Source organism: Astatotilapia calliptera, chromosome 17 (assembly GCF_900246225.1).
Source record: "Astatotilapia calliptera chromosome 17, fAstCal1.2, whole genome shotgun sequence".
NCBI classification, from domain to species: Eukaryota; Metazoa; Chordata; class Actinopteri; order Cichliformes; family Cichlidae; genus Astatotilapia; species Astatotilapia calliptera.
Window position 1 is genome coordinate 25,001,405 of NC_039318.1, and position 14,222 is coordinate 25,015,626.

The 14,222-nt window shown below is 39.2% G+C and overlaps 1 protein-coding gene across 1 annotated transcript; it reads left to right on the forward strand.

Moving 5' to 3' along the window:
• Positions 1 to 31: 31 nt before the first annotated feature.
• orc5 (origin recognition complex, subunit 5) lies at positions 32 to 13,490 on the forward strand. The gene is made up of 14 exons (XM_026148010.1): positions 32 to 693; positions 1,476 to 1,568; positions 4,097 to 4,282; positions 4,603 to 4,677; positions 8,345 to 8,456; positions 8,744 to 8,874; positions 8,963 to 9,011; positions 10,786 to 10,876; positions 10,982 to 11,037; positions 11,192 to 11,304; positions 11,609 to 11,656; positions 11,746 to 11,856; positions 12,969 to 13,081; positions 13,231 to 13,490. Exons 1-14 carry the CDS (start codon positions 580 to 582, stop codon positions 13,274 to 13,276), a joined length of 1,338 nt encoding a protein of 445 aa, XP_026003795.1. The 5' UTR covers positions 32 to 579; the 3' UTR covers positions 13,277 to 13,490.
• The last annotated feature ends 732 nt before the right edge of the window (positions 13,491 to 14,222 follow it).

The window sequence follows — 14,222 nt, forward strand, 5'->3', positions numbered from 1 at the left end:
CTACCAGTACACTGCAATGTACCAGATTACATCAGATGTTACCCATAGATTACTAGAATGTATGTTTATAAGTGTGTGAAAGCACAATTAAATATGTTGCAGTATGTAAGACTTGCTTTGATCCACGTTTATTGGGAAATATCGCAAATAGTTATCTTGAATCCGCAGTGAATTTCTAATGTGCTTGTTTCACTCCCAAAACTACATTACCCAGAATTCGTGTCTCACTTGTGATTCGCTGCTACCGAATGACAGCATGTGACGCAATCTGAAGGCGCGCGCGAAACTCCAGCAAGTGGTCTTGACTGAGTTTAAGGTGTTTCGGACTTTAACTGAAGACTTCTTCGCATTTTAAGTCTTAAAGACATTTTATTTACCGGCATGAATGTTTCCTCAGCACCCTATGGTTTTTACAGCACATAATTTTTGATGATATTACTCCTTTGACTCATTTTTTTTGTCTGAACAACGGAGTTCATTCGTCGTCTGGTTGGAGTTGGACGAGCTGAAGCTAACGTCAGTCAGTTGTTTTTAGCAGAACTCTGCTGAGCTCACCTACATAAACGGTGTGGTGGTAGCATGACGGCGCTGTTGCAGCACCCGGGATACGACGAGGAGAGGTTGAAGGGGGTAGCAGAGAAGTTGCCCTGCAGAGAGGTCCAGGCTGAAATGTTGCTGTCGCTGATGGGGCAGGTAAGAAGTCTCCACTCATCTCCGTTTAATGTTTTAAAGTATGCCACATTAAAAGACGCAGAGACACATGCTAATTCAGTTTTTAACGTCCTAAAAACTCAGTGTTTTATGTGTTTGATTTAAAAAGTTTTATTACTGATATATGATGCATTAAAGACCATTTTCACTCTTTTACAATTTTCTTGTATTATTATTATTATTACTATTATATTTTTTGTTTTTATAAAAAAAAGTATAGGAAAAATAAAAGTCATTTTCCTAAACCTTAAATCTCAATATCTCAGTAGCTCAATGTCATTTTCTTATTTCTAGGGTTAAGTTTTGCATTATTTGTGTTATCCAGTGTAATTTAGTAAATATGTCGACATATTTGGATCATCTGATGAGATTTCCCTTTAAAATTCATTGTTCAAAATGTTTATCTTAGATTATAAAATGTAGATCTGAAGCTTTGGACAGTTTAGTACCAGTAATTGATGTCTGTCTTGGATTAAAATCATTAATAGATATGCAATTCATTTTATCCTTGTTATAAAAATTAATTACTTGTCATTTGATCTCACTCAGGGTTTTAAATAGATTCGTTAAGTAAGCTGAGTCTATGAGCTGTTAGCACTATGGCTGATTACTGACATTAACACTGGGTTTAATCATATCAGAGCTTGGCTGTTATTACTTTGCGATGTGCTGATGAAAGCTGATAGAAGGTTTAAGTGGATAGTGGTCTTGATCGAGTGAGACAGTTCTACTGAGTGTAAAGATGCTGAATTTTGTTCTTCCAGCCGCACCAGTACAGCTACCCTTCAATCCTCATTTACGGTCATCGAGCCTCAGGGAAAAGCCACGTGATGCACGTTTTGATGAAGGAGCTGGAGGTGAGGGAGATATCTGCTATTTAGTGAACGTTCTGAATAATGTTCTTATGTGTTCATGCTACAGGGCCCTGTATTTAAAACCATAAAATAAAAACTAACTTCACTCTTAATTCCCCTCATACATGGCAGGTAAAAGTGCGATAAAGGATGGACAGCTAAATATTATTGCACTGGCAGTTACTTGAGTTAGAAAAATTTGACTTATGGACTCCTTTAAGCCTTTATAACTTTAATAAAAAGTTGACACTTGTGTTATTATGAACTTTTTCTTTATTCAATCACTTAAAGAGTCCTTGAAAATACTTAGTTTTACTGAAAGTACAAAATCACACAAGAACACAAATCTTTGCATAGTTTGAGTGTGTGTAAGGTGCATTTTTCCCTTAAAATCACTGGGAAAAAACATTAAAGAAAAGCAACAATTTTACTGCTAGCATTCTTGTATAAATTAAATTTAAAGATCAAAGACCTTCAGATGTTTTTCTCTCTTTGCACACATACTTTATGCCAATGCACTCAGTATAGATGGGTAATGGCTACCAAAGAAGTCTCTTTCTTAGAAAGCAGCTATTTTTTTTTTAAATATCCAAATATTTTTAATATCCAAATATCTAGATAGTCCCATTGAGACTCAGCGTCTCATTTACAAGAGAGACCCGTTTCATCTGCAGTGAGTTCTACTGTAATTTTGTGCAGAGCCTGATGTTAAACATTTAAAGGAGACAACCTGAACTGTGGTGCATGCCAGCATGCTATCCTGTGCCACTGAGGGTGTCCATATCGCAGAAAAATAAATGTGGGGTAAAGCGTATGTTACTCTGGATCAGACCTGGACTTCCAAGAAACCCTCACCACCTTCAAAGAGATGTCTGGCAAATGTAAAACTCATAGCATGCTTTGTTTTACAGTTTAATGATACTCCATTAATGATCATATCTCGCATAGCCACAAAAATGTGACTTGACAACATGGAAGTCTTCTTCTTTTTTTAAATAAATAAATAAATTCAAATACGGAGAATTTATAGCCTTCTTAGGACTATTGTTTCTTAAATCACTTGTTCTTGATCTTTTTGGTTCCTGCAGTTTCTGAATAATGTTTTACTCCCATCGGGTGGTTTCTCACAATGTGAAAATTTAATTGCCAACTAGGGCTGCAGCCTTTAATGCAGATTAATCCCTGATTATGATTTTGTTTATTATAGATGAATCCATATGTAGGGATGGGTACCGGTATCCGGTGCCATCATGGCACCGGTTCTGACATAAACGGTAGTAACCAGACCGAAAAGCAGCGCACATTTCGGTGCTTTATTTTGGTGCTTTTTTTCCCTGAGCTGTGATACACTTTAGATTCTAGCCAATCATTTTACGTTTCCGAGGATAGTAGGCGGGGCCAGGTACGTACGTTCTTTTAGAGCAGAGCTACAGATTAAAAATGACCAAGGCAAAGCGGTCAAAAGTCTGGCTGTACTTCACAGCAAAATATGCAAACTCAGCAGCCTGCAACAAGTGCTTTAAGCTGATACTGTGATACTGTCAAAGGAGGTAACACCTCAAATCCGATGAAATACCTGGCGACGCATAGCGTTTTTTTTAAAAGCCGAGAAATGCGCCGTATTTGATAGCTTGCTGTGAGACCTCACACCGAGCACATCTACTGCGGGTGGGTTGCCTGTTATCGGACCCGGAGTTAGCAACATCCCCCAAAAACACGAAGAGGAGAGTCCTGGCCCCTAGCCCTGCCAGTGTAGCAGAAATGATGACAGATGATGATGGCAGCAGCAGCCGTTCTTCTCTGCATGAGTAGCTTCATGTTGTTCGTGTGTAATTTGTTGAGTAGGCTAACCACGTTATTAAATTAATGCATGTAAGGTGAACTAGCAAACATCATCATAGCTACATACGGCTGTCTTCTTGTTTGATGGCAGATGCTCCCTTCACCCTGGCCAAAAAGGCTAAAATGACCAAAGAAAAAGAGGGAAACAGCTGAACATGAGAGGTTTTTGGACAAAGTTTGTCTTTTTTCCATTGATTAAGCACTGCTTCCAGCCAAGAGTGATGCCATAAATCCCCTATAGCTGCAGAAAAGGCTAACATTGTTATCTTTTTACAAAAAAACAGCTGAACATGAGAGGTTTTTGGACTAATTTTGTGTTCTCCATTCTTTAAGCACCGGTTTAAGCACCGTTTAAGCACCGGCACCGTTTCAAAAGTACCGGTTTGGCACCGGTATCGGATAAAACCTAAACAATACCCATCCCTAGTCATTTGGCTATAAAGTCCTGGGGAAAACAAGGAGTGACCTCTTAAGTTGGACCTCAAGATATTCAAAGTTATCTCTCTAATGAACCCACTGTTTATATAACTTGTCCTTGCTTTCAATAGGTAACACAAAATTATGTAATTTGTACATATTTAGGGTCCAGTGCAGTCAGAAGATTAAGTCAACACAGTGTGAAGATGTGTATCATCTCCACAGACATCAGACTGATTCTCTTTCATGCTTCCTTTTCCTTCTCTCTGCAGCTTCCTCACGCCACAGTGAGCTGCGTCGAGTGTGTTTCTATTGCGTTGCTGTTTGAACAAGTGCTGCTGTCCTTCTTTGGCTGCGATGCCCCCTCTCTTCTCCCCCGCAGTCCCTCCCTGTCTGACTTTGTCCGTGTCTACAGACAGCAGTGCTCCCAGTCTCCTGCCAAACAGACGCGATACATTGTGAGTGCCGTGCACTTTACACACAACCACTCCTCACTTGGCATACGAGATTATCCCTAATCCCATGGCATGTCAGATTATTTATTCCTCGCATGTGTCACCTGAATGTTTGTGTGATGATATGATTAGTAGTGATAACAAGTGCAAATAGATGCTAAACAAAGCTGCAGATGCATCAGCCTGGAGAAAACAAGTGTAATTTTCAGTCAGAACAGGAGTGGGTTTAATCAGTAATGCTCTCTGATAAAACATCCGTTCACTGCCTGTATTATAAATGCGATAAAATGAGATCAAATTAACATTAACTGTGTAATTTGTAGGTAATGGAGAAAGCCGAGCTTCTGAGAGATACTGATGCCAGTCTCCTCTCTGCTCTCCTGCGTCTTCAGGAGCTGGTGAGAAAGTGCTGCATGCTCTTTGTGTTATCTATAAAGTGAGTTGCTTTATTGTTGTTGCTCTGTGCGGATGATGAAGAGGGGACTGGAGGAGCCTCATTTGTAACGGATGACCTTGAGCTGAGTGTGTGGTGCTTTTTAATGCTATTAAGGAAGGAAGGATGGCAACCACTCACAGCATTTTAATTAAAAACACCAAAAGTAAAAAGACTTATGTGATTATTTGTGTTTCATCCCAATGAAAGCTAAGTGCTTAACGGCGGATTGTGAGCGTTAAGAGGAACCTGTCTTTTTAATGGCTTGCTGCTTCAGTGCTGCCACACTGGATTTTGAAGTGATAATTAGGATGCAGATTTACACTTACGTGGAGGACGGGAGGATGATGAGGAGTTGTTTCATCTCTAAACTTCGGGAAAAAATGTAATAAAACATTAACAGGAAAGACGTAAAATGTGTGTGTGTTACTGACATGCAGAAAATAATCTGGCTTAACTTTTCCTATATTTCCTACACAAGAAAAAAAGGTGACTGGTGCAGTTTTCCAGTTTCTGTCTATCGTCCATGCATCCTTTTTCTGAACTGCTTAACCAGTTCAGGGTGACAGAGTGGCTGGAGCCCATCCCGTTTTTCAAAACAGGCAGGTTATAACTTGAGAAGGTTAGCAGCCCATCACAGGGCTAAAAGAAAAAGAGAAGGAAGCTGAAGTACCCAGACCAAAAACCACTACCATGCCAAACCCCGATAAACATTCAAGAAGTGCTTCAACTCTAGATTAATGGTCTTGTGTCTAAACACATAGAAGTTATAGCGATTAAGGCTATTTCTTGCATTAGGTAACAGTGGTGGTCACAGTGGACATATTTTATTGATGTTCACAGATCCCTTTTATCTCTGCACATTATATATATGCATGTTTCAATGATGCAGCAGACTTTTAGAATTAATAGCAAATTATGTTGTCATCTCTTGTTTATAGGCATCTGCAGTATTAAAGCCACTGTGTGTGTTTAAATTAAGTATGCTTAACTGCAGGTGGTGTTTGTAGGTATAAGAGCAGGGCGATATGACCAAAAACGAAAGCCAAACCAGTTCCACACCACTGAAGTTGCAGAATTTTTTTAAAAACAATTCTGGTTCATCCGTTTCATTCAACGGTCTGCTTTCATTCTTCATTCATTTCATTCTCCGTCGCCGCCGCCATGCTTTTTCCGCCATGTGCGTATGAAAACAAAGGCACTGTGCATGCGCGTTTTACCCATATTCTATCGCGATATTTCATTTTCTTATCATTGCCCAACATTATACCGGTATTACCGTGAATGGTATGATATGCACCTGCATGCTTACAAATTGACTTTAATAATAAATCTTAGGCCTTAAAGGGAATCTAAGTAAACAAATAAAATGAACTGCAGGATAAATCTTGCATACAATGAGGAAACCCAAGCAGTCATAGTGAGGCTTGAAGATGCTTGAAGGGACAGCCCTAACCACACTACCACTGTGCTGTCTTTCTAACATATCCTCTGTAGTCCTACCTCTGTCGCACCCTGATGGAGATGGGATTCCTTATTTACAGTATTTAATTATGATATAGGAGGAGGCATATGCCTAGGACGTCTCCTAGGTGAGGTGTATATGACATGGCCTACTGGAGAAGACCCTCGCGTACACTCAGGACATCCTTGGCAGACATTCAGAAAGTTCAGATTAGAGATGGCACGATACCACTTTTTTATGTCCGATACCGATACCGATATCATAAATTTGGATATCTGCCGATACCGATATGAATCCGATATAGTGTTTTTTAATCAACAAAACTGTTTTTTAAAATATCTTGCTGCATTTTGCAAGTCTGCAAGTTCATACTCAAGTTTAAAACAACAACTACACTAAAGCTATTCTGTTATACCTGTATACAAAAAAAATATTTCATAGTTCAGCAATACTGATCAATCTAATAAACTTAAACCTACACCATCCTCCCTATTCTGGTATTTTAAAGAGTACTTAGCGTAAATATTAAGCAACCTAACTAATAGGGTTCCAACTCCCAGCAACAACAAAAATAAATAAATAAAAAATAGGGAACCACCCCTCACGCGCCACCTCATGATGCTTAATCGACGTAATCAACCTTAATTTGATGCAGTGTGAAAAAAAATGCACAGAAATCAATTATTTTTCAAGAAATATTAAATAGATTCAACATCTTTCTTCAACAAAATTGCAGACTGCACAGATGGTACCTTCCCAAAGGAAAAAGTACTATAGCTTACTAGGGTATATATATTAGACTTAATAGTCACTATATACAGTAATTGACTTCTATTCATTTTACATCAAATTAAAACTTTGTGTGTCAGATAATTATTTATTAAAAGCTAGACATTTTAAATGAGAATAAGAAAGAAAAGTATGTCTTTGTGCCCCCTTTTCCCAGTTAATGCCCTATCGGCCCCCCTGGCTAAACTTTGCTAGATCCGCCCCTGCACAGTTACGTCAGCTACGTAGAAAACGATCCTGGTGTAGAAAGTAATATTAAATAAATTCTAACAACAGCTTATCAAGCTTAAACGTTCTGCTGTTGTTCAGCCGCTGGTTTCCTCTTTCTGGTGCAAAGTGGGCCAAAAACAAAGACGGACTCGCCACAGAAAAGCTGATCAGCTGATCATTTAAGCAGTTTCACGATTGAAGTAGCAGCCGGAGAGCGAGAGGCAGTCGCTCGTTAAGCTTAACGCAGGAATGCTTTACAAACATTCAGAGATGGACTTACACACTTGCTTTACTTCTCTCGGGGATAACTTTGTCGGAGATGAAATGCCAGGTTGCTAGCGAAGCTCCAAATGCTATCCAGGCCACAGGTCCCGCATGCCACAGCCGCTCTATCACGTGATGCATACTGCTCCGACATGCTAACGTTCTGAGGTGAGTTACGGTGTGTTGCAAGTTTTGTGAGGTGCTGTCGTGATATTTAATGGATCGGATTACATTTTTTATTTTTCTCCGATATCCGATCCAGTAATTTAGGTCAGTATCGGACCGATACCGATACGTAATATCGGATCGGTCCATCTCTAGTTCAGATGTACCTTTAGAAGAGCTGGAGGTAGTGGGAGGTCTGGTATCTATGCTTAGACTGTTGCTCCTAAGACTCACAACTGGATAAACAGCAGAAAATGAATTGATGTTTTCAGAGTAGAGGATCTGAACTGTTGTGTATGCCATTCGTAGGTGCAGTACTTCTTCCTGTGTTGTGGCTGCTTTAGCTTTAAAGTGAATTATTTCTTTTAAATTTTCCCATATATTTAGAGACTCAAATTCAGAAGGTCTTTTATTATATGCTTATAAAATATTGTTCTCTTTAAGGAAAAACAGAACTATATTCAGTTTCACATCACACGTAAGAAAAAAACCTACAAAATGTTCACATTTGAAAAGCTGAAACCTGTGAGTGTTTATTGTTTCTGCATAATCAAAAATGCGTTCATTTGTTTTGTTTAGTCAACATGTCCAGTAAGAACTTAATCAAGCAAACAAAGCTAAACATCTAAATATATAAAACACATGAATCAACTGAGGAAAGAGGTCTGTAACTGTGAAGTTCTCAGAGTCTTCATCTCTCTGAGCTCCCTGATCCTAACTACATACATCTGTTCTTCAGGTTGGGGACAACGTTACCGTCATCTTGCTCAGTGAAATCGCCTGGGACAAGTTCAGACCAAACACAGGCTGCTTTGAGCCGCTTCTGCTGCATTTCCCTGACTACAGTAAAAGTATATAATCCTCCTCACACATGCTACGGCAGCCAGTGTCACGAGCAACTCACAACACGCTGCGTATTGATGACGCACGGTCAGCATATGCAGCGTGAGCTGTGACATTTGTACCTGTGATACTGTTCTCACACTCCAGGCAGCGACTCTGGGGAAAAATGTTGCGTTCTTAAGAACCACTGTATAAATTCAGCACTTGGCGTGTGAATGAATCATTTTACTTTATATTGTGAGACTTGGCTGGTTTTTGGAGAAGCTTTATTTCTTGTCCCTTAAACCGTTTGTAGGTGAGCTGCAACAGATTTTGTCCCAGAACGTGCATTCTTCATATTCAGCTGGGTTTTACTCTGCATACATCAACATCCTGCTGGGAGTCTTCTACTCTGTCTGTCGAGACCTCAGAGAGCTGCGACACCTGGTCAGAAACACACATTAACAAGTTGTTGCATTGATTATTTTTAATTCTTCCACCTGTTTTCTCATTTTCTTCTGTTCTTTTCTACTAGGCTGCCCTGAACTTTTCAAAGTTCTGTGAGCCTTTGGCAGAAGGGAAAGGTAATTGTGAGGAGGTCTTTTCATTCATCTGAAAAGAACACACTAAAACGCACACTACCTGTATAAAGTTATCATGGAAACTGTAATTGCAGAATACTTACACATCCAGCAGACACTGCGGATCATTAGCTTTTAGATATAGATGTGACATTTACAGTGGCCAGAAACAGACCTAATGCTACTAATCATTGCTTTTGTGACAACTTGCAGTCAAATGCCATCTTGAGAGAGACTTTGGGGCCTCAAGATGGAGATAAAACAGCAATAAGACAGAGTCAGACTGCTATCAGTTTGAGACTGAATGAGGTCAAGCTGGAAATTGCATTTAATCTGTGATTAACTGTGATAAATTGGCCCAGATCTCAAATCTGTTGCAAAGCTTTTTCCGTCTGTGGAGACAGAAACTCTCATTCTACAGAAATTCAAACTAGTTCTGAGTGTCAGAGTCCAGCCAAAACCTCATACAGCTGCTGCAGGATGGTGATTTAACTGCAGAATGACAAAGGTGCTGGACAATCTTGCTTTAATATAGGAATATAACCTGAATACAATCAGTTGGCACCTAAGTTGTTTTCTATTGAGATTAGCCTCCTATTTCTAAGAGACGCATCACAGGCAAGTTGCGCTCATCGGAGTAGATAGAGTCAAATTGCAGTGTGTTGGCAGTCTGTCTACATATTAAATTAGAAGGCAGTTTTTTTTACAACCCTTTGCCAATATGTCTGAGAGTGATCACAGCCAGTCCAGTCCAGATCACCTTGCAATCTAAAAGTGGTCAACCAGAGCCTGACTTGCTGCATGCTGCAACCACTTGGTCACTGCAACTATTTCCGATTGGTCGCCAAATGTGAAAAGTTCAATGTGATCACCTGGTAACCACTGATTCTTTATAGTCAAAAATAGTTTACTGTCCTATTTTAACTCAAGTGTGTCTTTATCTTTGGAAATAAAATTGTTAAAATTTTATAATACAAATTACTTCCCAGTATAATGTGAAACTATGACTTTGCAGACCTGGAATTCTGCCTCTAACCAACCAAAAACATGTATTCAGATGATGTAAACACTCAGATCTAACAATGTTGCCTTAAAAATAAAAATAATAGAGCAAAACTTTTGTATTGTTTTGGGCTGCCTTCACTTGTACAGTTGTACCCAGTAAAGAGGCCACTGGGTGTATATTTCCTGAGTGTATGTTATGAGCGATGTTGTGAAGGCTCCCCTTTGTGCCATAACTGTCTTTGTGTTTATTTTCTTTGATTCAATGATGGTAATTTTCAAGCTACTTCATGTTGTCTTCAACAAGCTTCGAAGACAAAAACAAGAAGCCCACGCGGGTAAATCACAGTCCCTGCTTTCAAACCCTGTGGGGTAGCTCCACATTTCTGATATACTGTAGCTTCAGAGGCTCCTCATATTCCAGACACTAAAATGAATTTGACATTTAGAAATCCTATCTTGTCTCTTTTTGGGTCTATTGTGAAAACAGTATGTGGATGTTTGTCCGTTTGATGCTTCGGCTTCTCTCTGGGCGCCCGCTGTGATTGGAAATGAGTGTTATGAGAGTAGAGTTTGGAGACTGTCAGCACATAAAAAAATACCCAAAAAGCTTGAAGGAAATCTGTGAAATAGCTGAGCCGAGTGTTCATTCTCAGCTGGTTAAAATATTGATCTGTGCTGCTTTAATTGCTTTGTTTCTACAAATGTTTTTGAGGTTTTCCTGCTGTTTTTCCACCACTTTCTGATGGTGTTTGTAATTATGCTGTGTGTTTAGTGAAAGAGACTGACACCCACAAGCTGTGGAAACACATTGAGCCACATTTGAAAAAAGCCATGCAGACGGTTTACCTTCGAGAGGTGTCCAGGTCTGAACTTTTTGCATTATTTTGCTATGCGCTGCTTTTTAGACTATTAATGGGGTTGTTTTTTTTAGCCTCATCATCCATGTGTATTCTCTGTCCTCTGCTTAGTCTGCAGTGGGAGCAAATGCAGCAAATGGAGGAGAAGGAGGCCGGAGCCTTGCGAGGTATTTGCACTGATTTCGATTACAGAGCAGATGTCAAACTGAAACACTGGTCACTTACGCTTAAATTCTTTTCTTCTATGCAAGAAAACAGAATTTTAGTGCAGGAAAGAATATGACGACGTGGACTTATTGCATTTATTTTGTCTTCTGAAAGGTTTATCAGCTCACACTCATGTTGAATTGCCTTATTACTCCAAGTTCCTGTTGATTGCTGCCTATCTGGCTTCCTACAACCCTGCACGCACAGATAAACGCTTCTTTTTAAAGGTAAAGGAATATAATAATAATACTTTTTTTATGTTCAGCCATGTATACACTGTAATGCAAAAAATTCTTATAATGAGGTCAGCATAAGTACAAAGTTTGCAGTGAGTCAAAAGTTCTTTTTTTCTTTATTCTTGGCTGTGGGATGTTAGTGAGAATGAATATCCCAAATATGCTCATCTTTGGGAGAAAAATACATTTATTAAGCTTTTTTGGGGGGGGATTTTTTGTTTTCTTAACCTTCTCCCCTAAGTCATGGTTTTGTGAATGAATCAAATGAATCACATCTTCTGTTTCTGCTCAACAGCACCATGGTAAAATAAGAAAAACAAACTTCCTGAAGAAAAATGAAAAGGTGATTATTCTGACATAACTCTTACATCTTCGTTGATTTCATTTGGAAACATGTAACACAATGTTTATATTGATCTGTCTGTCTTCTAGACAAGTAATCACCTTCTGGGTCCAAAGCCCTTCCCTCTGGACCGCTTGCTTGCCATCTTTTACAGTGTGGTGGACAGCAGAGTCGCCCCGACAGCGAGCATCTTCTCACAGGTCAGTCTGGTTTAAAGCAGTCGAGAGTTGCTGTTTGTGCCAACTTTCACTAAAAATTCAGACCCCTGAGAGGATTGGCAGCTGTCTTGAATCTTTAACAGTTGTGGATAATATTTCTTAATGATGGATTTTGGACTTTTTGGGAATGGTATTAAAACCCTTCCCAGATTGATGGGCAGCCACTGTTGCTTTTTTAGCTCGTTCCCCATAAAGATGACATTTGACAACAACGTCAGTAGGTACGCAAGCGGGACATAGTTGACATTTTTCCTCCTTGGCACTGTGCTGACACATTTGAATGCTTGAGACCTGAAGGATGCCAAAACTTCTGCTTTTATGGAGGTGCCCACATTTACTGAGCACATCTGATTAGCAGCTGGCTGCTGCTCATCCTCTTAATTCCTATTCCTGGCTTAATTTTTATTAAACAAATAATGGCGCTATTTTGTCATGTGTTGTTGTTCATCTGTTGTGTTTAAATGATTCTATAATGTGGTATGGAACAAATAATTTGAATTTGAATTAAAGAGTTCGTGTTTTCATTTCCACTGAACTGTGTGTGCACTAAGATAACTTATCCAAAAAGAATCCATCTCCTAAGAGATCTGATAATATTTCTCTCCTTAACTTGTTTAAACACCACCACCTTGTTATGTCAGAGCTCTGCAATAGTCTGTTTCCCCTCATTTAGTCCTGAAGTGTAGTTTCGTACCCTGAGTTGGCCTCAGGGTACGACCCAATATAGAAAATAATTTCACACTTTTTTCCAATTTGCCTGATAAGCCACTGAACAGGAATGTACACTGTTATAACAAAAGGATGGTAAAGGATTTTTTTGTTTCCTGTGTGTAACAGTGCAGTGTTTCATGTTAAATCAAGCCTGATTTTTAATTTTTTTTTTAAGTTTAAACAGTTTCCTAGCCATATGGTCAAAGGCAGCTAAACACAGACCTATCTATGGACCCAAGCATGAAATGTTTTTAGGCAATTAGGCTCGCCCCATATCTGTGTGACTGGCTACCATCATTTAATGGCTCTGCTTCAAAGTGGAGAAGCTGCGTTTTAAGAAGTGGAGCAGAGACTCATTTTGGTTTTCCTCTGTCCCCGTTTAGATTTCTTCGCTGGTGACCCTGCAGCTGCTGGCTCAGGTCAGTCATGACGACCAGCTCGACGCCCCGAAGTACAAATGTGCCGTTTCTCTGGACTTCATCTGCGCCATATCCAGGTCTGTGCGTGTGTGTGCATGCACGCTCATCCTTTTAATGCACATGAATGAGACTGACTGAATTATTCAAGTGAACTGACCTTTTACAGTTTTCCTTTTTTTTTTTTTTTTTTTCACTGAAAATCTGCTTTGTGTGATTTATCTTCCAGGACGGTGAACTTTGATATTGTCAAGTATTTGTACGACTTTCTGTGAGCCTCCAGTGCATTAACAGAGAGATGACACGCAGTGACAGTCAGACAAAGGCACATTTGTTTCTGCAAGAACTCACCTAAGGACAAGTATTTGGAAACACAAGAAGCTCCAGGAGGAAATTAATCCAATTATTTCGCTGCCCCCTTGTGGTTGATAAATGAGCTCCTCGTTTAAATGTTTGTATTTGTAGAAAATAAATCTTTGTAACTTGAAACTTTATTTTGGTTTATTTTTGTGGTTACATTTTCAGTGTGTTCATAACAAATATACTAGAGATTTATTTAATTTTTTAGCATATTGCAAACATCTAGTTTAGGCTTTAGTATAACAAAGAAATTAGTACATACTCTGTTTGTTACGATTTAAATAAGAAAAAGGAAAAACAAAACTGGTGTGCAGCTGTAGAAGCACTGATGCAAAGTGATCCTGGCACCATGCAGGTGAGTCATCGTCCTTGCTCAAAGGCGGGATTTTATGTCAGTAATGTGTTTTTAATCTGTTGTATGAGCGTACTAAGGTCAGGGCATATTGTTAATACAATTTATAAGTGTTTATGAAAGATGATGTCTAAAAACATCCCCTAAATTCTGCTCCAGGATTTACAGTAATTTGAGGTTGAAAGAGCAAAGATCAGAAAAATACTAAAAATATGCGAGTCTTTAAAGTAGTTGGAGGACTCTCTAAATAGATCAGTGAGAAGATAAAGAACAAAAGCAGATATGCAGTACTATGTCTCCAGGCTGATATTATCATACCCACAAACTGCTAAGCTGTAAGAATATCACATAGTTATAAATATTCACTCACCAACTTTATTAGGTACACCTGTTCATCTGCTTGTTAACGCTAATATCTAATCAGCCAGGTGACCTGCTGAAGCTCAAACTGGGGAAGAAATGTGGTTTAAGTGGCTTTGAACATGGTTGTTGGTGTAAAACTACGTCCA

Coding starts and splice junctions, on each gene's coding strand:
- orc5 (XM_026148010.1), top strand. CDS start 580: ATGACGGCGCTGTTGCAGCACCCGGGATACGACGAGGAGAGGTTGAAG. Junction 8,457..8,743: donor TTTCCCTGACTACAGTAAAA/GTATATAATCCT, acceptor AACCGTTTGTAG/GTGAGCTGCAACAGATTTTG. Junction 11,657..11,745: donor TCCTGAAGAAAAATGAAAAG/GTGATTATTCTG, acceptor TCTGTCTTCTAG/ACAAGTAATCACCTTCTGGG.